Source organism: Cyprinodon tularosa, unplaced genomic scaffold (assembly GCF_016077235.1).
Source record: "Cyprinodon tularosa strain WSP-4 unplaced genomic scaffold, ASM1607723v1 ctg478, whole genome shotgun sequence".
In the NCBI taxonomy this organism is placed as follows: domain Eukaryota; kingdom Metazoa; phylum Chordata; class Actinopteri; order Cyprinodontiformes; family Cyprinodontidae; genus Cyprinodon; species Cyprinodon tularosa.
In genome coordinates, this window is record NW_024039205.1 from 260,001 (window position 1) to 286,736 (window position 26,736).

Genomic DNA, 26,736 nt, shown 5'->3' on the forward strand with positions numbered 1-26,736 from the left:
ATTCTGACTTAAATCTCAAAATTCCTACTTTTTTCAGAATTCTGACTTTAATCGCAGACCATATTAAACTCAAATAAAATGTAAAAATCAGTTAACGTTTTTATTTTTTCAGTGGCCCTAATCCTCTTCCGTATTGAAACCATCAAACTGTTTGTAGATTTTTTTTTTCACTTGGTAAATTTAGTTTTTGAAATAAATAAACTTACCAAAAAGCGTTTCATCTGTTGTTTATGACTGCACTTATGCAATAAAACTGATTATATGTTGTAATCTCCAAATACTAAACAAGTTTTTATTCTTTTATTCAGCTCACAGAAAATAAAACAATAATAATTTAACTACTGAATAATACCAACAAAGATGTTATTTTATAGCCTGCAAAAGGGTCATATTATGGCCCTCAAATGGCCCTCATGATGCTAACCAGACCATTTTCCAGTAGATGGTTGCTTAAACACTAAACTGTTTGCTGTTCAATTTAACCCTTTCAAGCCAAGGGTATCATTTGATCCCTGACTTACATAATCAGACAAATGTAGTGAACAGAAAACATATAAAAGATGATATAGAAATACACAATGTATTAGAATTGATGCAAATAAATCATGTCATTTAACGAATAAAAAATCTATATTGTTATTTCACTTATCAGAAAATTCAATGACAATTTTAACTTTGAAAAATTAGAATCTTTTGTCAATTATTTCATGGTTCATGCTTTAAAGGGTTAATCTATTTATTTATCAAAGGGACAATGCATAGTATCGGTAATAAACATTTTTGTCAAAATCCAAAATTTGGTCAGAAGGCCATGTTTTTCTCCTGCAGTCCCTATAGACAGATGGTAAAAATCTCTGTAAAGGAGAAGAAGTAAAAATACATGCTTACATCAGATCATGACAATAGATTGCTTAAGCAAAAAATGAGCTTCATGAAAACAGAAAAGATCAACAATTATACAATCATCCGAGACACATATTTAAGCACAAACAAGGCAAGATGGCAGCAGGGGGCAGCGAAAAAAAGGCTTTTGTTTTCAGTTAGTGTCAACAGCTCTGATTGTCAGTAAGTCATTTCTTTAATTGTATCTCAAATGTGATGTAATTGAGGTTTCCAATTAATGTGGGGCAGAAGTCCCAATCAGTTGCAACTCGAACAGAGGAGCTTACAAATGGAGGGGTAAAAGTGTGGTAAAAAAGAGGCACAATCAACAGATAACCGCAGCTTTGACTTGAATTATAAAGGGGTTAAGAGCCACCACAGACACCACAAGGAAAATCCTTGAGAATTGATGCAGAAATAAACTTCATACACAATTTACTATAGGGAGACAGAATATTCTCTGTAGTTTGCAAAATGCATACTTTATTTACTCAGTGGTGGTCTGAAATGAATACTATTAGCTTGAAAAGCCATGCTCCATTAAAAAAAATCTCTCCTGTTATCTATGACAGAGAAGTGCTTAATTTCAGCATTCATCTGATATCATCCTAACCTTAATGAGGGAGTAGTTTGCTCTCTGCTCTCAGGTCACTATTAAGATATTCTTTTGCTTGACATTTTGCAGATATAAATCACATCACCTGAGTCAACTGCATTCAAGTTTTTAATCTGCCCTGCAATCAACAAACATCCTCCTTATAAGCTGAACCAGTCTGGCCACGGTGACCAGTTACCTCACTTCTTCTGACCTTTTTCGGGTATTCCAAACCATGGAGCCCTGGAGACAGCAAGCTTTATCTCTTATCCCATGGTCATTTGTCTATGTAGGGAAACCTGATATGTTAACGTATAGAAGGGGTGGGGGAGAGGTAAAACAGCAGAATACAGGTTCAGTGGGTGGCTCTGCTGATAACAGGGGTGTTTGCATACTTACTAGACTGCAGGCTGCAAAGCAAATACTAAGATCTAAAATAAATACATTTCAAGCACAACATTTCACCATGAAGGCTTTTATACAAATCACCCACTTTACATCCACAACAATGATGCAGGGATCTCTCGTATTTTTAACAGCACTGATTTATTGAAACCCATGAATAACCGATGTTGAACAGCTGCACTTTACTTCGATTCATTAATCACATCAAGTCCGTACTATAGCAGCATACATACTACGCACAGTATGTTAACAATGTTGACATTAAATGGGATTTATTTCAAGAGGTAAAATAAAGACAGAAATCATGTGAGTTTAAAGGTAAAACAGAATATGATGTTACAAAAACCCTTGAGGGTTTTTTATGTTCTTTTCTTTATTTGGAAGCCGCAGAGTCTTTTAGTACCACTGTGGGTGGATTGAAATGATTTCTTTTGTAAATATGTTTGGGGGGAAAAAAACGATGTTGATTTGTTTAAACCAAAAATAATGAAAGTAAAACTTAAGCTTTCAAACTAACCCCAACATGCATTATTTTTAGTTATACAGATATATGGACTACAATGCCGTTTACTAAATGATTTAACCTTTTATTTTATTTTATTTGTTGTTACAACCAAAAACTAATGTTTTGTATTGGGTTTTTATATTATAGACAAATACAAAGTAACACATATCTAAAGTGGAAGGGGGAAAAACAGGATTAGCTCAGGCTTTTGTTCTTAAAACATGAAAACTGGCATTGCATTTGTATTTTGACACTTTTATGCTGATATCCCTTAACGTCTAATGTCACCATTTAAGGCCCTATTTGGTAAAGAGGTTCTACCTGAGTGTAACTCTTAAGACACTGTTCCGTAGACACATGCGGTGGCTGCATTATGGTGTGGGAATGTTTGCCTTTAGCAGATACTGGGCAATTATCTGATCTGATCACTTATCTAAGACCAAGGATGGAGCAAAATATGGGGCTTAAAGAAAACCATCAGATATCATGGTTATACTTTAGACATTTATACTTTCTTTAGATTTTCAATTGTAAAAAAAAAAAAGTTAAAACAATGCATCAGTTTTGGCACTTCAAATGATCGGTCTTGCTACTTGATCTATCAGGGAATTATCCTTATAAAATACAATAAAGTTTTTGGTTGTAATGAAGCAAAATGAAAAACACCTTTGTGAGAATCAGGGTAATATAAGCTTTACAAACATTCAAAGTGTTAAACTGACATGTGCATAACTTCAGTTATTATTCCCAAAGGCTTTTGTGCATTTAGACAACATAAAACATTTAACTTTTTTTTTACAATCACACCAATTCTCATCTCAAAAGAAAGAACGGGAGAAAAGGTCATGTTTTATTTGATTAAGAGTCACCATAAAGCAATCGAATTACCAGCAGCCAAGTAATCAGATCAGAGTTGATCCAGGAGTGTTTCATTAGCATTGATAAAAGTGCAATCTACAATTACATGTTTAAACTTGGAGGCCCTTCTGTGTGGTGTAGACAGTAGTAATCTTGTTTTACAGCCCAGAAACATCAGAATCGAACTGCAGACAGAGCTCTTCTGTCCCTTTGTTGTCCAGTGTAATGTCATTTTGAGTACTGAGCAAAGGGAGAAGCTTCATTCACTTTGCCCTGGAGAGAAAACATGAAAGAAGTTCAAAGAATGCAAACCATTTCCCACCACAATAATGTAACATGTTTAGGACAGAGGTCTGCTAACAAACTTTATTTACTATAAGAGCTCCATGCTGTGGAAGGATTTTAAAAGCATAAGAGAGGGACACCTAACTCAAAGAAAAAAATCCTGATCCTCAAAGTATTATTTGATTAAAACATTGCTGTCCTTGGCATAGATATATTTATCCTGTGGTCAACTTGATATTTAGGGCTGATATTAGAGTTAGTTGATATTGAACAACACATGCATGTATTCACTGATTCGTCATTGTATTAAACAGTCATGCCTTGAAATCATGTGAAGGGTATGCATTGACCCTCCTTCCATTTGATCTCCATTGTCATTTTGTTTGATTTATTTATTAATGTTTCATTATTGTTTAAACTGAGACTGGTGTGATATTGTTATCACCGTTTCTTTCTTATCCTGTGAATGGAGGAAGAAAAATTGGCAGCACATTTAAAGCAGTGTTAAATTGATGGCAAGATAATGGTATTGGATTTAGAAGACCTCTAGTAGTCAATATCTAGTATATCTGAACCAGAAATATTGGTAGATTCCCATAAATGTATTTTTTTTAGACTGTTGGTTTCATTCCAAACACACATCCATTTATTAGCCATCAGCAAGCTTGCAGGATAACTCTGTTTGCACACTGAAATAATTGGTAGCATTAGCCTTCTGGTAGAAACCTGTCTTTTGGGCTAAGGTCAGGGCCGTTCCAATGGTTTAATCCGTTATAGGGCAAGTTACTGTTTTTGATCACTTACCCCTTACAAACAGAGTTCCCCCGCACTCCGTCCCTCAGTGAGGTCTAGAAGCACAAGATCTATATCCAGCAATTCAGCAAAGATCCTGCTACATGGCTGTACATCTTATTTTGGCATTTGACCAGTTAGATGAGCCCTTGAATGATATATTACCTACTGTAAATTAAGCTGGAAAAAAAAGTTAATGAGTTAGGGGGAAAAACGGTAAAAAGCTAATTGAAAAGTTAAAAAGGAAAGTTAATAAGCCTAGTTAACACTTATATTTAGGTTTATAAACTTAAAAAATGTAAGTGCCAGTATCAGCATTAATGCCTCTAAGGTTATGTTGTACCAAAATAAAATGTGTGTTTTTACTCTCTTTACTCTCTACTCTCTTTTATAGAAGCAATTTTCTTATTTTTCTTAATATATTTGGGCAAGTTAACATATCTTGTTATTACTTTGGCATTCATTTTTGCCATCAAAATATCCATATTTTTTTTTATGTTACAAAGGGAATAAGGAATTGTCCTGAATTCCAATAACATTGTTGGCTTGAAATTTTGGTTTTCAAAGTATTTCACTGAGTGCCCTATAAAGGGTTATTAACTTGTTTGTCCATTTCAAATAAAATTATCCACACATTACACATCTATTTGGGAAAACCAATATATCTCCACGTTTCAGCAACCTGGGGGTTTATTTCAGAAGATGAAGAACTTGGAGGATATCCAATCCAATGTGCAGTGAACCAGTACCACTTTCATTTAGATAAGCCCACATTATGATGACGTCACCACCCTGCTTCACCGTCAGTACAGAGTTCTTTGGCCTCACGCTGACTCCTCATAAACCTTTATGTGCATTTGGGGTCATTTTTCTGTTAGGACATCCATTAGAATATCTGACCTAAAATGTTAAAACAAGATTAAATAAAACTGGTTATAATGATTTGATCTAGAAAAGTTTAGGAATCACTTAGGCTCGACTATGCAATGAACTGAAAGCTACAAAAAATCAGTGTCAGTTATCACAACTTCTGGAGAAAGGTATGATGGTGAACTATTAAGCAAGCAGGGGAAAGCATCATTAATTGTTATTCTAATACGAGTGGTAGAGGACAGGAATACACACACTAATGATTTATTCTTCTGAGAGATGTAGTTTCACAGCGACATTTTTAGCTTAATAAAATGTTTGTTCTGCCTGGTTGTATAATTAGGGCTCTGATTGGCTCAGTCAGAGTTTGACAGATAATCTATGGAAAAAGCTAAAGAAAAGGGTGATTAGCAGCCCCTTCAACATAAAAGCATGTCCACAGTTATACTAGTGCTTCAATCTAATGCCAATAAAGTTTTTTCCCCACATATTTTTGTAAAAGAAAGGCGGATCTACTGGGGTGGCATAGGGTGGCAAATACACCCTAAATGACAGGTTGCCACCCCTGCTGCCACCCCAGTCGGCGGTAGGGGTGGAAAGGCTTATAAATCATGGATAATTTGAGAATTATGACCACTAATTTCCAATGTCGGACTGCAGAAAAAGCAGCATGAGATGACGCAAGAGCGACTGACACTGATTTGTTTTGAAAACCGAATGGGGCAAAGCGAGGGAGCCAGTGGTCATGGGGAGAGGACACACGGGATGAAACAGGTAAAAACTGATTAACTATCTACTGAGAAATTAAATCATAATGAAAGCACAATTTTGCTAGCACAGCTGAAATGCTGATTTTGATATGATAAAAATCAGGTTGCAGAACGTTATTTCTCTAACAATGATGTTAGTTAGGCCTGACATCTCAGGCTCATAAAGACATACTTGTGGTCAACTATGACAGAAAAGAGACTATCAAGTTTGGTTGAACTCAAATCAATACGCAAAAAGGCATTGGAGCTAAATCAATTTGTGAAGCGTTTTGCTAAGCAAAATGGAAATCGCCGCATTAAGCTTTTATAGTCATGTCAACTTTATGTTATGTTCTCTGGTGAGTCTTTACAGATCTATTACATTTTGTATTGGCACTTGAGAAAAACGGATATTTCCTATAATTAAACCAAAAGTGTAAAAAGTAAAGTTAAAAATGTGATACTGGTGTAAATCCTGCTTAATATGAAGCAGTGTTGTTTCTTTTTTTTTGTATATATAGTATGAAACTATCCAGAAATGACCTGTATGAACCTACCCCCATTATTTTTTGTACTTTTTCAGACTGGAAGCAAAATGTATTTTTATGTTGCTTCTTTTCAGATTTGTGAAGATTTTGATGTAACATACAGTACCTGCCTTTTTGTTGATTTGTTGATACAGCAGCTCTAATTACAGCATATTTACATGCATGAAATGTCCCTTTCATGATGCCTTAACTGCTGTATGTCAAGTTACTGAGGAACAAACGTGGTAAATGTGTGTTCAGAGTAAACAATACATAGATGTCCGGTACCTTGTTTGGGTGCCTTGACCCATTTATTTCTGCTGTTTAGTAATGCTCACTTTAGTACAGCTCAGTCCATAGATCTGTGATGGGTAACTTTTTCTTTCTATAGTTTCTTCTTGTGCAAATGCTGCAAAGCTGTCTCTCTGACAGGCAATCTCTCACATCTGCGACTCAGCACCTGTGTCTTACCTTAATACCTTTCCTGTGATAATGCCCCTCTAGAAGTAGTGTTATCATTCTTCTATCTCCTATTAAGTTGTACGATGTATTTCTAATACTGTATGAACTGTTTCACATGAAACACTCTGTACAAACTATTCTCCCCAAACTGTGATAACTGTGATTAAATTCAGTGTAAACAAATGCCATCTGTTGCCACCCCTCAAAAATTCCTGCCCCCCTCTCGCCACCCCATAAATATTTTTCTAGATACGCCCCTGAATAGAACAGATTGTTTCCAACAAGTGTGTATGTAATTCAGTTTTTTAAACTACGCATTTTATTTCATTTTATTATCCCCTTTCAGTAGTATTTTAATCTGCCGGCTGTATGAATAACTTGAGGCTGAAGTTATTGACCATGATGAGTTCATGTAAACTTCCCACCACAGCAGCAGCTCTGTAAGATATTAAAGATTAGCTACATTATCAAAGCTTTCAACATCTTTGTCCTTATTTTCTCTTTTTAAGGCTTGTTCTGTCATTTATTAACTCATGGAGAAAACTTTCCATGCACAATTTGCAAAATCAGCTTTTTTGGTGTCACTTTGTTGGTTATATATTGTATATTGTGTTGCTCTCACTGTACCGGTCTAGAACAGGAAAGTGTTTCACAGCTGTATTAGGAAAATGTTTTACAGTCAGTCACATTACAATAAAGATTTGCAAACAGGGCTTCTTTATTAGAAACATTGTTGAAGATTAGTTCACATGATTTCTAAACAGTTTCAGTTTTAGTCCTATTAAGATAAATGCAAATATTCCATCTTATTTTTTTTAGGTTTCTGGTTAATGTTGCATAACACACTAACACTGTTTATTTTCACCATGGAAAAAAAAAGTACTTAGTCCTGCATCTGAAATATATGACAAGAGGATACTGAAAGAGTCTAAATACATGCTGACAAACCAATAGGAGGTTGATAATCTATTTTAAAAAGAATTATAACAAGTCATAGGGTGCTCACCACCCATTTTTAGGCTTAGATTTCCTGTTTGTGCAGAAGAGAGAGTAGCATCCCAGTGAGCTCAATGTTGAGGAGAAAAACAGAAACTAGAACACGGCTTCTCTATTTTTTTTCCTCTAGTCAATCAAATGCATTCAAAATGTTGTTACTTTCAGCTATTTGTATGACAGTAAATATTTTTAGAGGTGCATATCTGTCTTTATCCTGCCTATGTGTACTCAGAAATATAGGTTATAACTGTTTTACAGCTTCCTTAAAACAATTGATTTCTTACTTACCAAGGGCAAATCTTCCAACCTCTCAAAGCTGGGCCTCGATGATCTGACACATTTCACCATTATAACCACCAGCAAGAGGCCAAAGACCATGCAAAAGATGCAGATGACGGCCACAAGGCCAGGATTTGCTGCCCAGTTGTAATTGTCCTTGTTGTCTGAAAGAGCTGAGAGTCATCAAGCAAGAGGAAAAACTGTTACCTCAAAAATGACGGGAGAATTATTTGCACAAACTAAATCATTCATTCCTGAACCTTTTTGTGTTTAGTTAAAAAAAAAAGGCAATAACTTAGGTGAAATGAGGTTTGATTTAAGACATGGAAAAAACATTGACTTATGTCTAAACATTTAAATGGGCTTAAAAACAATAATAAAACAGACCTGTTGATGCACTAATTCGATTTAAGAAGTTGAAAATGAACCAAAGAAAGATAGCACAGAGTAGCCTCTTTGTTTTCCTGTGTTTTTTTTAAAGTTCAATTTGCTTTAAGTTTTCAGCAGTACCATTGATATGCAGAGAATCAAAGATCTGAGTAACAAAAGGCCTGCTGAATGCTGCTCACATTTAAAAGTCAGCTTAATTTTTACATTTTTACCAGAGTCTCTAAAAGTTTGGTCAATATCTACTAAAAGGGACAGCATTTGCTGCATAAAGCTAAAAAGGTCAGGATATTACTGAATTAACATAACTTTATATCACTTCTTGCTATTATCAGCTGTTTATTTAGTTTCCCACACAGGTTCTTATGAGCTGGCCCGAACCAAGGGGCTCCTTAGTTTGGTGGAAACCAGCTTCCATGTGGTTTACATGATTGCAGGATTTCCTTTTTTTTCTGCACAACAAAAGGTATTTCTTTGACAATAGCACCAGCTGTAAAATGGCTGATTTGTTACTGCTAACAATGCCACTCATTTGTATAGCTGAATTAATTTCAATAGCTCAGTCTTTCAGCATAACTCGGATCGTGGACAGTAGTCTGACCTGAAGTGGTTGTGTTTGTCGAGGTACCAGCTGTAACATTTAGAGTCGTTGATGGGACTTCCTGCTCCTCGGTTACAGTCTCATTGGATGTTTGGCTGGTCGTTGTGTTCAGAGGAGGGCTACTTGGACTGGTTTTCTCTGCTGTGGGTGTCTGTGGTGAAGTTAAAGAAGCTTCAGTGGTATTCTGTGTAGCTGTTTGATTCTGGGGTGTGACAGCGGTGGTTACTGCACTGGATGATGTTGTAAAGTTGAGAGTTGCATGTGAAGCAGTTGTGGTTGTCAATTCACCTCCTGCAGTTTCAGGGACAGCTGTGGTTTTTGCAAGAGGGAAAAAACAGAAGACTTTTAGAAGTGATCAGGATGAAGTCTGAGATGCTTTTATTTCCAGGACATCTGTCCAGTAGACAGCCTTGCTTATGAACATTTCACTTTCTGAAATGAGTGACAAGAACAATAGACTTACAGTATTCGCCTTTGACTTTTTTAGCATTACTCAACTTGTAGCCAAAGTTCTTGGTTCATGTCAAAATGCTGATAATTTGATCAAATAGTATTCTGATTATTAAACCCTTTATAGGGAGAGCACATCACTTGCATACCCCTTACAAATGGACAAGTTCTGCTGAAAGACACAATCCCTTTAGCGCACCCTGAGCCGTCCACTGGGTCTCCTTTCAGTGGGATGTTTCTGGGACTGAGTGAGGCATTTCTAACAAATACCTGACCCACTTTAATTGTATATATTGATATTGTTCCTATGAAAACTAGTGGCTTTTATCCATCAGTAATACAACAGGAAATAAGGTGGGGAGAAAAGGGGAAGAAATGCAACTAATGAGCTAGAAATCATGAGACTAAAATCATGAGACTAGAAATCAAACTTTGGCAAACCTGGGTACAAAATCTACTTAAAGTTTCTGCAATACGTCTGACAGTTTGAATGTGATAATATCTCTATTTGAGATAAAGCACATTTTCCTCAAATAAAAACAGCTTTCTCTGGTTTCTAGAGTCTAAATATTATTAAAATAATTATTTTTCTTAGCTGGTTGTCATCACCTCTGATTGGTTGATTAGAGGCAGGTGATAAGTCTTTTCTCCATAATGGAAGCAGCTGAGTGTTCTGGGATTTAATTGAGGAACACAAAAGAACCAACAACAGCAAATAATGGTTTTGTTCAACTGGGTTGGATTGAGGACTAGATTCAAGGTTGGACTTGAGAAAAGGTTTTTGCCCCTTTTGTTTATTTTCTCTGAGATGCAGGTGGAAAGAGTTTTTTTTTTTTTAAAGGAAATATATGTGAAATTGAGCATTTTTCTTACCATTTGTCGAAATACACAACAAAAGAGATAAATTAAGTATTAGATTTTAAATACAGGGTTATGAAAATGGTTTAATTATAGGAAGGAACTAAAATAGGTTGAGAAAAAAGAGGCCATTGAAGCAGAAGATGAGTTTAAAGCTTCAGATGAGATGCTTTGTCAAAGCCAGCATTAGGCAACATGGTTGCTGATGATATTCAAATTTCACAACAAATCAACAGATTCAGGCTGTTGATAAGGATTTTGTAACGCATCTGAAAGCCCAGCTGTGAACCATGAGAAGAAAATTTGGTAGTTTTCCTCTTGGACGGACACACTTGGCTCCTTATTCCTCTCATGTTCATTTTGTGTCAAATTACCAAAACTAACTGTGTCTCAGTGACAAAGCTGCTACATGAAAGCTCAATATAACTATTTTAATAGACAGCAACATTAACCTGTTGTGGTATTCACAAGTCACATCTTTAATTTTGTTCATACCTACATGGGAATCAGTCACCATCTATAAGAAGCTTTGATGAACACTGGAAACTATTTATCAACAGTCCTGAACATGAACTGAATATGAAACCTTTCTGCTGACTGAGCCATGCTACCTCCAGCAAGCTGTCAGAACTTCTCTCTTCCTGTTTGCATACATTTGCATCTTTAACAGGACCTAGAAATAACACTCTGCCCCGGACGTTCGACTTTAAAATTCAGCAGTCAGTTATGTGAAGTTTTTACTTACCACTGCAGATCGTCACCGTGACAAGGGTAAGCAGGAGAGTGAGGTACATCGCTGCAGGCATGTTGAGAGAGGAAGTGTCTGGCAGTCGGTCATATCAGTGACTTTCACGCACACACCCACAGGCTGCATCCTTGACAGCAGGATATGTTCAATGTCTGAGGAAAAGCATTGCTCTAAACGCGAGCTGGCGCATATCAGATGCTCCAGGCTGGTCAAATATTTGAACAAAGTGGAGTGTGTTTATTTTGCTGCTGACAGCTTGGAGATCGGTTTTCACTTTGAGCCAGTTTTTACAGATTAAAGGGGCTTTGAGTATTTTTATTTTTTTTTTACATTGTTCTTGCTTCAAGTTGGTTTTACTTCCTAGGTTGTTTTTTTTTTTCTTCATTCCTGTAGTTTCCCGCCTGAGTTCTCATTACCAAACACACATCACCTGTTTATGAACGTTGTTTCATTTCCTGACCTCAGTATAGTTTTAGGGTTTCTTAAGTCGCTAATAACAGATGTTTTCTGTTTTGTTTTTTTGCTCAGATTTGTTGCAGTTAGGTTGTTAAAATTCGGTGTTAAAAAAATTCAGTGTTTAAAATTCGGTGTTAAAAAAAAGGCAGATTCCAATGAGACTGTTTTTCTTCCATATGTTTCTGTCTGGCCTAAATACGTTTATTTCCAAACCTTTTTTAAACACCAACATGCCTCATTAGCTAAAGGAAAAGTCACAAACAGGATAAATACCCACTGCTAAATATTACTATTACATCCATATTATACTAGTTTATCAGGATGCTTAAGGCTCACAGCAGAGGCGTTCAAAGTTCGGCCCTGGGGGCCACATGTGGCTCCTGGATTGATTTTGTGTAGAGAATGATCCAAATGTTGCCGGCCACACAGATGCTTGACTGTAAATGGACCAAAATGTTTACAGAAAAACATAAAATCTTCCTACAATAAAAGAAATGCCTTTTAAAAACCTAGTGATTTGTATGTTCTTTCATTTCACAGTGACTATGCATTCGTCTATCCACTGACTTTTTGCTTAAAAATTATACATTTGTACACCTACATATGTTATATCTATAAAAATAAAAACACACAAAGCATTTTAAGATCCTGTCTTTATTAACAAGAATAGCTACAGTTTGTGTTTATATTTTTCAATCAAGCCCAAAATAATCTGCAAACTGGATGCCTTTCTTTTAATAAGATAAATGTATAATGATTTACTGATCTCTTTCTGGTACTTTGATCAAAAACAGCATGCCTCGGTTAATATAGTGTTGAGCAGGTCTAATATCAATAAATGCTTGAGATCTTAGTCTTAAAAATAATTATGTATTATTCTGGCCTGCAGGAGTTTGGCCCATCTGACAGAAAGTTTAGACATCGTTAGTTGACCGCTAAATAAAAACCCAAAATTCAGTTTCTCAGGAAACTAGAATATTGCATTGAAAGAAATAGTTTTTAATACTATAATATCAGCCTGCTGAAATGCATACTTATGTACTATTCCTTACATATAGGGTTAAATGATGAATTCAATATTATTTGAAATGAGGCTGTAACAGCTAAATGTGGAGAAAATGCAGCCCTGTGAAAATGCGCGGTGTTTGGATACAACATTTTATGACTGTTTGTAATAACCCTTCTTCTCCTTAAGGAGTTTGTCAAGGACTGTTGAACTGTCAGGTTCCCTTGATTCCCTATAATAATGATTAGATCTCCAAAGCTTTTATTGCGCGCTTCAAATTTTCTGAAGTCAAATTTTAAGAGTTATTAACACTCAAAAGCAGTAAGACATAGCCAAAATCATCTGAAATAATTGATACATCATCTATAAAGTTTAGGGTTTCTTAAACCTTATACAGTAGGGATCAATTTACCCCAGTTCATCATAACGCTAAAGTTCGCTGAATGGCTTCCCAGATTTACACAAAGCCTTATGACAGAGGAATTGCTGCAACTTAAAATAAATGAAAACCATTCTGCGTTATAATTGACAGATGTTGGACATAAGCTTTTGCTTTAGTTGACCTTTTACTTTTCATGTTCAGGTACCGCAGCCAAGGACACGTATTTCTAACATTCTTCATTTGTGAGCAGGACATGATGATAAAATTCAGACAAATTTAGGGAATTAAAAGTTTATTGTTTATGTTTAAATAGTTCCAGGGTACAACAGGAATTTTACACAAGAATAGATATTTTCCTTATCTTTGTACAAGACTCATCAATTTTTAAACGTCATCTACAATGACTTTATCGATTTCTGTTTTTAATCAGCTTTCTGAACAGCACCGTATCTGATTAGAAATGCATGAGAAAACAAATAATTTTGTGTAGGTTTTTAGAAATACATTTAGGTACTGAAAATAATTATTTTTCCTCCATTATTAAATTAATACACATCTACTGAAAACATAATAATTTATTGGTGAAAACATTCTCTTTGTTTCAGGAGCTGAGCTGAAAACACACTCAAATATTTTCCCCCTGAGGATTTAAGGTTATATCCACAGTTTATTTGTCCATCATATTAGACTTAACTATAACAAAGACTGATGAAGAATCATTCAGCAGTAATAATTAGGGATAAACAGATTATCTGGCACAATGAGGTGTAGTACTGGGCCACATATTAAGGCAAAGGTTCACACAGATTAACATGATATGAAAAACCGTTTCATAACGGTTCTGATTCTTCTATAAAAAAAAAATCCAACATAAACAGGGTGTACCACATCAGCTTAAAGCTTTCAAGTTTAAACAACTTTCCACTCAATCACAAAAATCTGGAAGCAGGATTTTAACACTTTAAAGTGCAGCGGCCGAGGGCAGTGAAACTGCTTTTGTCCCTGAATGTTCCAAAAGGAGTGAACATCTTTCACGAGAAATAAAAAAAGAGGGACCTTAAAGTTTTTCAGAGCTTCTACACCTCAGTTTAAGAAACATACATCTTCTCAGACAGATGAACACAGGATTACAGTGCTCTTCAAGAGGAGGAAGTCTGAAAATATCAAGTACTGTTCTGTATTTGATAACCATCACAGCTAATGAAGATCCCTACGTTTTTTCCTTCAGAGGTTTGGGTGACGGGAGCTCTTTCTGCTGTGAATCCACAGAGCTGCTGTCAGATGTAGGTTCAGATTGCTGGCTTTCATCCTGTGCAGCACATGAAAAACAAAAGGCATCCATCAACATCAGCAACGTGATAAAATAACTGCAGGAGTCAATATGAACTGCATGACTAAAACATTAGAATAATTGCAAATTCATGCCAGCAAAGCTATTTCTGTATTTGAGCTGCTGTCACACTGATGATTACATATTTCTGCATGAAACTAGCCTTAATCATTTAAGCAGAGCCCTTAGCAAACGAGAAAATGCAGTTAATTCCTGATTAATAGAAATAAAATCATTTTCCTATATTTACTCTGTTTAATAAAACCATAAAGATTTTTTTTGTGTGCTGGGATGATAAAATAAGGCAGCCAAAGTCCAAAAGAACTATTGACAAAAAATTATTACAAAAAGAAAAAGTAAAACGTTTGACTTGGAGGGGAAAAAAGGACACTTACTCTGTGTTTCAGATATGAGAGGTAGGTGTCCCACCCTAATGTGATAAAATTGATGTATACAACACGGAATTTGGGCGATAGAAAGTAGAAGTTGATCGTCTGAGCGGCGGGCCAAACGCACCAATCCACCTGTCAGAAAGTGAACAGAACAGCGAAAACTATCAGATGAACAGAGCAAAAACCATAAAGGAGGCAAAAGGAGAGAGAAATCCGATCATGGCACAATCAAAACAAAGCAGATCGAGTTGTATTTGCTCTGTAAAGTATAGCTGGCAGGCGAACAGCAAAGATTTGTGTATATTAGGGCTGCAACTAACAATTATTTTGCAAATGGATTAATAAGTTGTTTATTTTTGTTCGATTAATCTATTAATAATCGGATAACCAATGGTTCCTTAAAGCAAACTTTAAAAAAAATTAAACTAGGTGAAACTAAAACTTTTCCACTTGAGTTCTGAATAGAGCATATTGACAGATGGAAAATATTTTTTTATCTTAAATGTAAAATGATACATAATATTTTACAGTCTTGGTATAATTACTTCTCAAGAAAGGTTCCTCTGTCGGCTCCAGGCTCATTTTAGAGTCCCTACACTTCAGTTAATGATTAATCGATTACTAAATTAGTTGACGATTATTTCAATAATTGATTAATCATGATGAATCCAATTAATTGTTTCAGTCCAAGTTTATAATAGACATTAGTTAAAGAAATGTTATTGAGAAGAAAAGTTTTTAGAATTCAATCAAAACAATTACATGTAAAATAAAGAATATATTTATGGTAAAGACCTGTTTGAAAAGATTTTTTTAATTTTTGGCAAGAAAAAAATAGATATAGATAGCAGCAGTTCAGTTATTAACTAGCCTTTCCGTCATTTTTACTACTAGTAAAACATTTGAGTCAGAGTTACAGGAAAGGCTGGGACTAGAGCAATCATTTAGAGGGAGGCTGGCAGCTGGGGATTGTAATCATGGATGATTTGCTTCTGTTGAATGCTTAAAGATAAAGAATTAGTGAGAAACCTCTGAGCAAATGTGTTAGGTTATTTTTTAACTACAAATTTAAATGTATACAATGTACCAGACCTGTTAACGGACTACTATAAAGTGAAAAGAAAGAATAGAGGGAGGTTAACAGTTTCAGTAGAATAAAAACAAGAGAACAATATCTTTGTGTCTTTAGCCTCCCTGAATCAAATAGAAATAATCAGATTATAGATTCATGTCTTTGGGAATTCTTCATTTGGATTTAGGGCCGGACTTTGACTAGACCATTGGGTCTCCAGCCCTGGTACTTCAGACCTAATTGACCTGCAGATTTTAGATGCGTTTCTGCTCCAACACAGATAATTCACATGACTGAATACGTCTTCCTCATCAACTTTGACCTGATAAGGCATCATTGGTTTGATTCAGCTGTTGGAGCAGGATGCATCTAAAACCTGCAGGACGGTGAATCAAGAGGACCAGGGTCGGAAACGGCTGATCCAGACAATACTCAGTCATGACTGTAGATGAATTTTAATATTGTTGCTGCATGTGTGTGGTGGTGTGATGCTAAAGGGTTAGCCTCCTCTGGCTCAAGGTCTTCTGAAGCCTCTGGAATGTTTTCGCTCAGGCCTACCCAGTTTGCACCGTGGGGATGGAGTAATCAGACTTTTTACTTATAGAATTTTATGTTAAGATGGAAAAAATTATTATTTCTTGTTTGATTTTCACAAGATCAGCACATTTGTACTTCTTTAGAGCTGTTTGCACCAGATTTTATTCAGTAGCTTCAGAGTGATGGCTAATAAATAAAAACTTCTGATTTCTTTCTCTGAGTAATAACATGGAATTTCCCTCCTAATTCCCAAGTAAACTCTCCTCTGTGTTTATCTGAGAAAATCCCGATAAACTAGACTGAAATTTGCAATTATTTGACAAAATTTGATGATGTTCAAGATTCATGGACACTTTTGCTAGGTACCTTAAATAATTATTTTTCTTGCTGTAACTGCATGTTGAGAAATGTTCTCTAAATATCAAACTGGTATGGCTCAGCAGATTCCCAGTACTAGCCATCACACTTTAATTACCCTTAGCCTACATGACTGAGCACAGACTTCCCAGATGGGATGTGCTAGAAATCCTCAGGGAGTAGTTCAACTTGTTCCAGAGATAGGGGTCAAATAGATGTCCACCACAGCTGATTAATATCTCTGCTTGTTTCCAGGACGGACAACGGCTGCTTTTAAAGCTTTACAACTTGAAGAAATGTTAATGTACAGCGACTGCAGCTTTTCCAGGAAGTTTCTCCTGAATTATTGGTTGGATTTATTGTATTGTGACATAAAATTTCAGCTAAAATGAGATTAAAGCACAGGAAGTCTGCTTTGCTGGACTCATTAATAAGATGGAAGTGATCTGACAAAATGGAGATATTTAAGTTTTTACCAGCTACAGAAGAAAAAGGAGCTTTTAATCAATGCAATGTATTCATATACAGTTGCAATGGTGTTAATAAAAACGTCAAACGAAAAAAGATGAGTTAAGCTTAAGAAAATCTCAAATTTCCATATTCTCCATCTTTATTCCTTTGAGTTTATGATCAAGATCACAGAAAAGATAATCCAGAGAGAACTTATCCACATCATTAAGAACCAAGCTTGTAATGAGTAAACAAACTCTGCTCTGTCATTTCAGCTTCTTCCAGATGTACTTGCCTTATAAAACTCCCAGAACTTTCCTCTAAACTCAGCCCATCCTTCAGATAAAGATCGTCCCTCCAGCAGATCCATACCTGTGACAACCAGAGCTGCCCGTTAGATGTGCGTCATTCCCAGTCACCATTAGAATCAGCATCAGATAACGTTCCAAAACATGAGCAGCTATTAACTTTTATAAACTCGTCTGAAAACAAAAAACACTTTATCACACATGTCCTTTGAACTCAATATAGGCCATCTTACTCATTTGAACTTTGACTCTGTACATGATTCCTTACAATTGTGCGTCATTGTGAAAACCTTTCTTTGCTCAAACCCGGACCAGTCTTAAGGTGTGGCACAGCGGGTGGAGAAAACCGCCCGCTCCCTGCCAGTAAACCCCTTCTTACCTACAAAATACCACATTCCCAGAGTGGGGGAGGCGACCAGCTGATCCACCAGAACCTTCTTGCTCAACGTCTTCAGGGCTTTCCCCACATAAACTCTGTCCAGCCAGATGTACCAGTAGTGCAGCAGTGGACCCATAGAGCAGCCAGCCACAAACATTCGACCTTTAGGGGGACAAAAGGAGCGAAATATAAAATAACAGAACAGCTATGAGTCACTGAACAGGTTTAGACACATCAAACAAACATTACTTCATGTGTTTAAACTCAAACCATGTGTGGAAAAAAGTTTTTTTTTTTTTTTTAATAACCAGCAGGTATTTAACCTCTGACACTTTGAAGGTTTCCAGGGTGACTATAATCCAAGGAGAAGCGGTTAGAAACAGCTTTAGTGACTAATAGAACTACTCATTTTGTTATCAGGATTATTGAGCAACGTTCATCTTTAAAGCAGTAAGGTGAAGGAATTAGTGACATCTAGTGGTAAGAGAGCAAACACATTATTGGAGCAGAACAAAGATTTATGCTTTTTGTTTTTGATCTGGGTAATTTCAAAACCTTTTATCCTTTTAACAAAGGAAGATGATTTAAGAATGCAGGCAAGTGGGTATAAATGCTACATAACTGATCTCAAAGGGTGGATCAGGTCCCCACTGAAAGCAGTGCTCAATCAACTAATATTTTTGCTTATAACTTTCTTAAAGTCAACTGTGACCTGTGAACGGCAGATTATATGCAGAAAAGAATCTGATTTTTTGAGTATTTATGAAATAAATCCATGCAAAGAACCCACTCTATACTTCTTTTACTGTTGCATTTACTTAAAATTAGATTATGTTTACTGAAATGTCAGTGCAAGGACAGTCATGTTATTTTTTTTCATGTTAATAATTAAACTTTAGTAATATCACACTGGAGAAATTTCCCTCTGCATTTAACCCATCTCCTTGGGGAGCAGTGGGCTGCCATTGTGGGGCGCCCGGGGAGTTGTGTGGAGTTAAGGGTCTTGCTCAGGGACCCAGAGTGGCAGTCTGCGGGAGTGGGGCTTGAACTCAGAACCTCTGGGGGCCAATGCCATAACCACAAGGCCGCCACTTTCCCTACTAGGCTGCCATTTCTTTGCTATTTAGAAGCTTTCCTTCTTTCCAGGTCCCATCAGTACAGTTTTAGTGCATTGCAGCTGTTAGAATACAAAATTAGATTTAATGAAAATAAGAATTAGTAGGTCAATGCCAATCAGTGTTGACTCAAAAATGATTAATGTATCTCTGGGTACAAGAGTTTATATCTTATTTTCATGACATTTGCAGAAGAACTAAGGGCATTTTTCATTGATTTAAAAAAATGTTTTTTTGCACTTATTCTTGGATTAAATTAAATCATCTTTTGCCTGCAGTAGATAGTGCTAGGCTTTGTTTCACAAAATGACCAGTGATGGACCTGGTTACATCTGAGGAGCTAATGCGATTAGCTTACTTTGTTTTCAGTGAGCTATCCAGAAGGTTCACGGAGAAGATAAATTGAGATAGTAACTTAAAAATATACTTCATAAAGAATTTGAAAATGCAAGTTGATTAAATGTGTGATTAGAAAATATATTTATAATCAGATTTATGAATTGTCGTTTATACATTTCCATTTAAAAATTCAAATTGCAGGTTTCATAATGGATTACAGTTTTCAATTCAATTTAAAACGTGCCAATGCAAAACACCTTTTGAATTGGATTTCTAATTTTTTGGATTTAAATATTAATTTTGAAATCTCTGGTCTTCAATACATTATGCCCAAGATTTAAAGAAAGTCTAACTAACAAATGATTACCTACCACCATCAATAGCTTTTTTTGTTTAAGTAATTGGCTTTTTTTTTAAATCCATTTACCAGTCTAAACATTTCATTTCCAACCAATTTAATATTACATTCTTACCAGTAACTTTTGGCATTTACTACAGTCCATAATACTTCAAATGTACACAAAGAAATTGCATGTATTAAACAAAAAAAAGGAAACAATAAGATAAAAATAATCTTTTCAAGCTCATGTAATATCAATTAATTATCTGATGTCATTATGCTTTTTTCTAAATATATTATTAGACCATAACAGTTCTTTGATTAATCTGAATAGCCTTTACTAATAGTATTATGTGCGAGCTTCTCTAGTCTAAAACGTATTTATGTGGATTTCAGCATTATCTACATGATTAAATATGCTGAACTGATATTATTGCCCTAAAGCACTGAGCTTGTGGTGCTGCAGCAAACCAGGTGCCTCAGCAGACTGTCCAAACAGACCATTTACAATCCTCTAACTTGAACAAAGCCGTTATTGTAGCGCAGATCATAACCCGGCTGGTCATTTGACAGTGAAGCAGATGCTTTATCCACCATGTGTGTTTTATGAAACTGCAGCTGAAAACAAAACCAATCCATGGCAGAAAATGTGGCGTGAAGAACAAATGTTATTCTTATAACAAATGTCTTTCTACATTTAAGAAAAAAAATATCAAAACGACATCTAATAGTCTTCTATTCTTCTGCAATTAAATTAGCCTTCCATCACTAAGGAATGAAAAACTTTTGCGTTTAGAACCAATCCTGATCAAATACACTTTGAAGAAAAACTTGAAGCATAAAAACATTTTTGAAAACAATTTGATGATATAATAAAACGTATTCAGCCAGAATGTTCAAATGCCAGCTAAACACCATGATAACTGATAATGGTAGTGGCAACCAGAGTCATATGGCATGTCAGTGGTGTTAGTGACATGGTGCTCTGGTCACATTTCCCTGAATGACTGACTCACCGATAATCAATAAAAACTTTAACGCTTTATAGGGAAAGTTAGAATTTACAAATGCCCTATAAATGGTTAAAACATGAGGAAGAAATGTTAATGTTGGAAAACATTTGTTATTAATAGGAAACAAATTACAGGTAAAACGAAAAATATTTTCTGCAAAATAGTCAAAGAGGAAAAGAGAGAAATGTGTTCTGAAGTCTGCTTGTGATCTATAACTCAACAAAAATATTTTAAGTTTTAAGTCCCTAAAATGTGTACAGTACTAAATGTAGGGGAATGGAGAAGAGAAAAAAAACAAAAAAACAAACATGTATCCTAATATTGTCATGGCCTATTATATAAATCATTTAGTGTGCTGCTCAGAAACCAGGGTGCCCCTCTACCTGTCCTCCCCCAATCTCTGACCCGGCCCGGCTGCCTGCGGTTCTCCCGGGTCTGCTGCAGGATATCTCCCAGCGACAGCATGATCCCTCCGCTCAGGGTGTTGGTAAGCAGCAGGTAGCGGCCCTGGAACAGAGGCCTCCAGGAGAACCGAATGCGGACCAGAAACTCTTTACCCGCCCGGGGAAGCATGATGTTCAGAACGCAGAGACGACTCTTTCATCTGTGAAACAAGATGGAAAGAAAAAAAAAACCTGTTTGCTTTGTGTGAGTGGTTCCAGACTACTAGGAAAGATTTTACGGGTATAAAGTTTTACAATCCGTTAGGAGAATTAAAGGATTACAGTCTCCTCATTGTTTGATAACAGGAGCAGACAGGGAGGTAAACAGTGGCACTATTAAATACTGCAACAATAACAGAACAATAAATTGCCTCTTCTGTCACAGCAGTTTTACCATCACTCTTTAGAGGCTTTAACATTTCAGACACTAATGCAAATAAAGTCTGTAGATAAAGGAGCTGGGTGTCCTTCCAACTGATCAATTTTATTTCTGTTCTCAATATTAAAATAATGAACATTGAGGCTGAAACGATTGTTGGAATTCTATTTATAGTGCTGCCCTGTTTGAATAAATGACTGTATCTATCCTTATACTATGGTTGTCTATTAAAGAAGAGGATAAACTTAAGACACCTGCCACCTAAAAACTGCTGTCCTCCCTTTAGCTGAAATAATGTAACTGTGTCTGAAATCACTTGCATTACTGCTGTGTTTTGGCTGTCAAATGTTTGAGGAGTTCCTGCATCTTTAGTGTGTTTCAAGTCTCCACGACACATCATTTCAATGAGAACAGATCTCATTCTAGGACTCCCCATTTCTTTACCTTCTTCTTGAAGCGTACTGTTAAAAAATGGATCACATTTATGGTTGATTCCGAGATTGTAAGCTAGCAGACACTGCTGCACCAAAGCTTCCCCAAACCATAACACTCTTACCTCCATAGACTTTATTTTAGTGACTTAATGTAACCCACCTGATTAAGGTGATTGTAGAACAGAAAAAGCCTGTTAATCAACCATTAATGGAAAAGAGTTGGGTTGAAGCTGGGACGATTTTAAGGCCTGCAGGACACCAGTGAGAGTTAAACCTGTGAGGAAATTCTGTTAAACATTAACACTAGAAAGGAACCGTTTTTAGAGACCTCTTTAACCATCATATGACCTATATAGCACTGACCTGTCTGATGTGGCCATAGCTGGGCATGTGAAGAGATGTTTTGGATTTACTGTAGCCACGGGCGGAGCTAGATGGGGGGCCAGGGGTGGCCATCGCCACCCTTAGCCAATCATTGGCAACCCCTGTGGCCACCCCTACCATTTATTTCCCTCTAATACAGGTGGTGGCAAAACCTTTCAATTTTTCATATATTAACAATTACTTGACAACAAAAACAGTGGTTTATTCTGCACAATATACTAACATTAAATATGATAAGTACAGAATTCATGCTCTTTTCAGAAATAGATTTTGTGTTATATGAGGTAAAGACGTGTGGGTTTTACCGACAGGCTGTTTGTTTAGACTCCCCACCAGCTTTTTGTCACCTAGCACCAAACTCCATTCAAAGCCTTGCGCGCTTGCGCTCATTGGTCAGAGCGTTGGCCAATAGGCACAGACAGCTGTTTAAAAAAACAACGGGTTGTTCTCATCAACACCCTTCAGATGTCTCATTCATCGAGGCCAGACTAAATTAAACATTTAATCTCATATTTAGTCTGGTTTATCAGGCTAATATTGACCCTGAAGTTTTTGTGCCTATTTACCTTCAGTCACCACTCAGTGTACATTATTTGGTTATTGCCCTTATAAAAACTTTCTGGCTACGCCTCTGACCGTAGCTGACCATCTTTCCATCCAGTCAAATTGCTATTTTCATTTGAGATCTATTTAAATCACATGCCAGACCATGAGTGGCATCTCCTCCAAACCACCACAAGTTTGGAATCATTGTCTGAGTTAATCTTTTTTCTCTGTTAAAGATCCACTATTTTTAACGGCGTCCAGTTAAATTGGCTTTAAAATATACATATTTTTTGTGTGCAAATGAATTAAATATTAAAATATAAACATTTTAAGTCACAAACTGCGTTGTATAAATCTGCCATAGAATAATTTTGTCCATATCTGATCTGTACAGATAGGCTGGAAGAAAAAAAAAGATCATCCGTTTAGGTTTAAACAAATATTTAATTAAGTAGAAGAAAAATAATGTGTATACAATAATTCAAGTCCCTTTTAGCCTTTGTATGAACTAAAGAACAACAGGTGTAAATCTGCTGAATCCATTAATTTAGTGATAACGTCTCAAAGTCCACGCAGTTCATTGAAATGCTGCTCCTCAAGTAAAATATTTTCTTAAGCTTTTCTGTAGTTTTACTTATTTACCCCCCATGCGATTAAATCACAGTAAAAGTCGAGATCGTTTGAACCTTGGATATTATATACAATGCCAGTGTCTGCTGCTGAATGTCACCTGTAACAAACCAGAAGAGAATGGGACCTGAGCCGGTGGTGTTCTGTCGCTCTCCGTCAACCCAAAGATAAATATGTCCGCTCACTCTGATCCAACCAGACGGAAATAAATACACCTTAATACGTTTAAATGAATCATTTACACAAAAATACCCCAACAGGGCCGTTAACAACCAAAACTAAACTGTTCTCTAACCGGAAGAACAGACGCACGCGCAGAGGAAACGAAACATTTTAAGGGGAGGTGAAAGTATTTTAGCGCCCCCTTAAGGTGAGGAAGAGCAAGAGCACCAACAATCATAGTTTGAACATTTAGGTCACTGCTGGACTCAAGTGTGGAGTACCAATCCTGACATAATTAAAAATAAATACAGAAATAAATGTTCAATAAATAAATCAGCATAAAATTAATTGCCCCCCCAAAATACAATAAACAATTAAATGTAGGTAGAAATGTAACTATACAGTGAGACATAAATGTATATATCTCTTTTAACTAGCTTCTTTGTTTATTTGCCTTTGTAATAATTTTGTTATTTATTTATTGCCCGTTTTATTCTTGAAATTTATTTATCTATTACTTAATTCTTTAAATATTTATTTATGGGAATGTTATAATATTAATGTCTGGTTTATTCTTCCTTTGTATTTTTTTTTTAAACCCTATTTATTTCTTAAACACTATTTATTTCTGCCTGTAGTATTTACATTTCTGGATGCATTTCTGCCTCATTATGCAAATGAGGAGGGGTATGTCTTAAAGGGTCAGCTTCTCCCCATTGGTTGGTTAGCAGCCACTGGCCACAGTCACAACAAACCTATATAGTGTTGAAGAAATAAATAGGGTAAAAAAAAATACAAAGGAAGAATAAACCAAACAAAAATATTATAATATGCACATAAATACATACTTAAAGAAATAAGTAATAGATAAATAAAGTTGGAGATTATAATGGATAATAAATAAGTAAGGTAATTATTACAAAGGCAAATAAACAAAGAAGCTATTAAAAGAGATATATATTTATGTCTCACCATATAATTTAGTTTCTACCGACATTTATTTGTTTATTGTATTTTTGGGGAGCAATTAATTGTATGCTTATTTATTTTTGGAGCATTTATTTATTTCTGTATTTATTTTTAATTACGGCAGGATTGGCCCTCCATAATTTATTAGGAGTAAACTAATGTCTCCAGGGTTTTAAATGTTAGAGAACTAATACATTTTTCTATACAGCTATAGTTAATTTTTTGTAGAATTTCTTTTGATCATTTAATTTTTTTGCTCATTTAGAAAAACTGCAAAAAATATAAGTTGGGTAAAGTGCATTTCAGAAGTCAAAGGTCCAACTTTATAGTCAGAGTAGTTGCTATTTCCAGTGCTTGCAAAACATGTTTCCATGCTAAAATCACAAGCACTGATATAATTATCGAATTTGATTTGATAGATCAAAAAAGCTTGTGTCATAAAAATTGTTTTCAGAGCTGTCTTCAAACGATGCTTTATTTTTTATAGTTTTCTGTACAGTAGATGGCAGACTTATGGGGTGAAGCTCCTCTTACCTGAGCTGTGGATCTTTTCAGCTCCTTGAGAGTTATTTTGAGCCAGCAAGTTGGTTGAATTATTGATAATTTTCTCCAACAACACGGCTGTTCGTTTTATGGGGTGTTTTTTTTTTCATGGACATTTTAGATTTTTTATTTTTTTTATTGTGATTACATTGTCACAAGTACAGAGCAACAAAATTTTGTCTCTGCGTTTAACCCATCCCCTTGGGGAGCAGTGGGCTGCCATTTTGCGGCGTCCGGGAAGCAATTGCTCAGAGAGCCAGAGTGGCAGTCTGTGGGAGTGGGGCTTGAAGTCAGAACATCAGGTGTCCAAGCTCTATGCCATTAACACTATCTAATACTACCCCCATCTAAATTTTTGCTATTTAAAATACAGAGCCCATTGTGCAGACAAGAAATCAAAGCTATAGTTTAACACAGATCTCTGCAGCTTCTCTACTGTTACCCACACATTAGTGCATAATTTAAATCCTGTTTAGCACTTCTGGATAGGTGCAAACATTTTGTTGCTTTGCACTTGTGATAGTGTAATGGCAATAAAGTTTATTTCTATTGTATTCTATTTCATTCTATTCTATTCTATCCAGAAATCCTATTGGAGTAAACCATGAAAAGCTCAAACATTTCTCAAATTGAGGAAAAAAAGTTAAAATAATATAATGCAGTTTGTTTGTTATAAATAGTTTGTTAGTTAATGACTTCATGTATGTTAATCAGAACAATTTATTTTCTCTTATAGAAACCTGGCTGTACCAAGAGGATTATGGAAAGATAAATAAGGAACCTCCTTCCAGATATTTTAATTCTCATGTGGCTAGAAATTCTGTACAAGGAGAACGAGTAGCATCAATCTTCCAGTCTAAATTATTGATTAATTCAAAGCCAGTTAAAAGTTGTAATTCTTTTGAACATCTAACTCTTAGTTTGCCCCATCCAAATTGTAGAGCAACAACATCTATTCTGTTTGTTACTTTTTATTGTCAACCAGATCCTTACTCTAAATATTTAGATGCTACAGGTCTGCTACAGTGGAGGATATTAACATACATGCTTACATTGAAGGTGAAAGCTTAAATACAGCCTTTAAACTGGAGAGAAAATGGTCCTCTACACATCTAAAGAAATCCCACTTAATCTGGATAAAACAGTCTACTTCTGTAAAAAATGACCCTTTGTGAAACAAGAGCAGCATATTTTCCTCATTAAAAGAGTATAATAAGAATAATCCTAGATATCTTTTTAATAAAGTTTCCAAACTCACCCAGAGCCATAGCTCTGTTGAACCGTCCATCTCCCCTGCTCTTAGCAGTATTGATTTTGTGGGATATTTTTTTATAAATTAGATTAATTCTATTAAAAATAAGATCATCTGCACCCCTCTAAATATGATTGGCTTATTTCTGGAAGGTGAGGCAGCATCTGGGGTAACCATAGAATCTGAACTGGGTTTAGACTGTTTTGATCCAGTTAAGCTTTCAGGGCTGCCAAAATTATCATCTTCACTTTGGCTTTCAACTTGTATGT

The 26,736-nt window shown here is 35.7% G+C and overlaps 2 protein-coding genes across 4 annotated transcripts; both read right to left on the bottom strand.

The window, feature by feature from the left end:
- Nucleotides 1-2,004: 2,004 nt before the first annotated feature.
- On the bottom strand, nucleotides 2,005-11,412 carry LOC119794388 (integumentary mucin A.1-like). Of its 2 annotated transcripts, none has more exons than XM_038301924.1 (4): nucleotides 11,247-11,412; nucleotides 9,194-9,502; nucleotides 8,215-8,378; nucleotides 2,005-3,518 (listed from the first exon to the last, which is right to left on the bottom strand). In XM_038301924.1, the coding sequence occupies exons 1-4, from the start codon at nucleotides 11,305-11,307 to the stop codon at nucleotides 3,474-3,476; spliced, it is 579 nt and encodes a 192-aa protein (XP_038157852.1). In that variant the 5' UTR covers nucleotides 11,308-11,412; the 3' UTR covers nucleotides 2,005-3,473. The 2 variants fall into 2 exon arrangements, with proteins under 2 accessions (XP_038157852.1, XP_038157851.1); XM_038301923.1 differs by having other exon boundaries at nucleotides 9,194-9,511; nucleotides 11,247-11,410.
- A 1,956-nt stretch (nucleotides 11,413-13,368) lies between these two features.
- mpv17l2 (MPV17 mitochondrial inner membrane protein like 2) lies at nucleotides 13,369-23,871 on the bottom strand. Of its 2 annotated transcripts, none has more exons than XM_038301904.1 (6): nucleotides 23,669-23,871; nucleotides 21,109-21,329; nucleotides 17,919-18,080; nucleotides 17,527-17,603; nucleotides 14,819-14,947; nucleotides 13,369-14,402 (listed from the first exon to the last, which is right to left on the bottom strand). In XM_038301904.1, exons 2-6 carry the CDS (start codon nucleotides 21,296-21,298, stop codon nucleotides 14,304-14,306), a joined length of 657 nt encoding a protein of 218 aa, XP_038157832.1. In that variant the 5' UTR covers nucleotides 21,299-21,329; nucleotides 23,669-23,871; the 3' UTR covers nucleotides 13,369-14,303. The 2 variants fall into 2 exon arrangements, with proteins under 2 accessions (XP_038157832.1, XP_038157831.1); XM_038301903.1 differs by having other exon boundaries at nucleotides 23,642-23,870.
- Nucleotides 23,872-26,736: the final 2,865 nt, after the last annotated feature.

Excerpts from the sequence above, each read along its gene's own strand:
- mpv17l2 (XM_038301904.1), bottom strand. The coding sequence starts at position 21,298 with ATGCTTCCCCGGGCGGGTAAAGAGTTTCTGGTCCGCATTCGGTTCTCC. Across the intron at positions 17,604-17,918 it reads GGGAATGTGGTATTTTGTAG|GTATGGATCTGCTGGAGGGA; the intron begins GTAAGAAGGGGT and ends TGGTTGTCACAG. Across the intron at positions 14,403-14,818 it reads TCTCATATCTGAAACACAGA|GATGAAAGCCAGCAATCTGA; the intron begins GTAAGTGTCCTT and ends TGTGCTGCACAG.
- LOC119794388 (XM_038301923.1), bottom strand. The coding sequence starts at position 11,307 with ATGCCTGCAGCGATGTACCTCACTCTCCTGCTTACCCTTGTCACGGTG. Across the intron at positions 9,512-11,246 it reads CACGGTGACGATCTGCAGTG|AAACCACAGCTGTCCCTGAA; the intron begins GTAAGTAAAAAC and ends TCCCTCTTGCAA. Across the intron at positions 8,379-9,193 it reads GACAAACACAACCACTTCAG|CTCTTTCAGACAACAAGGAC; the intron begins GTCAGACTACTG and ends GATGACTCTCAG.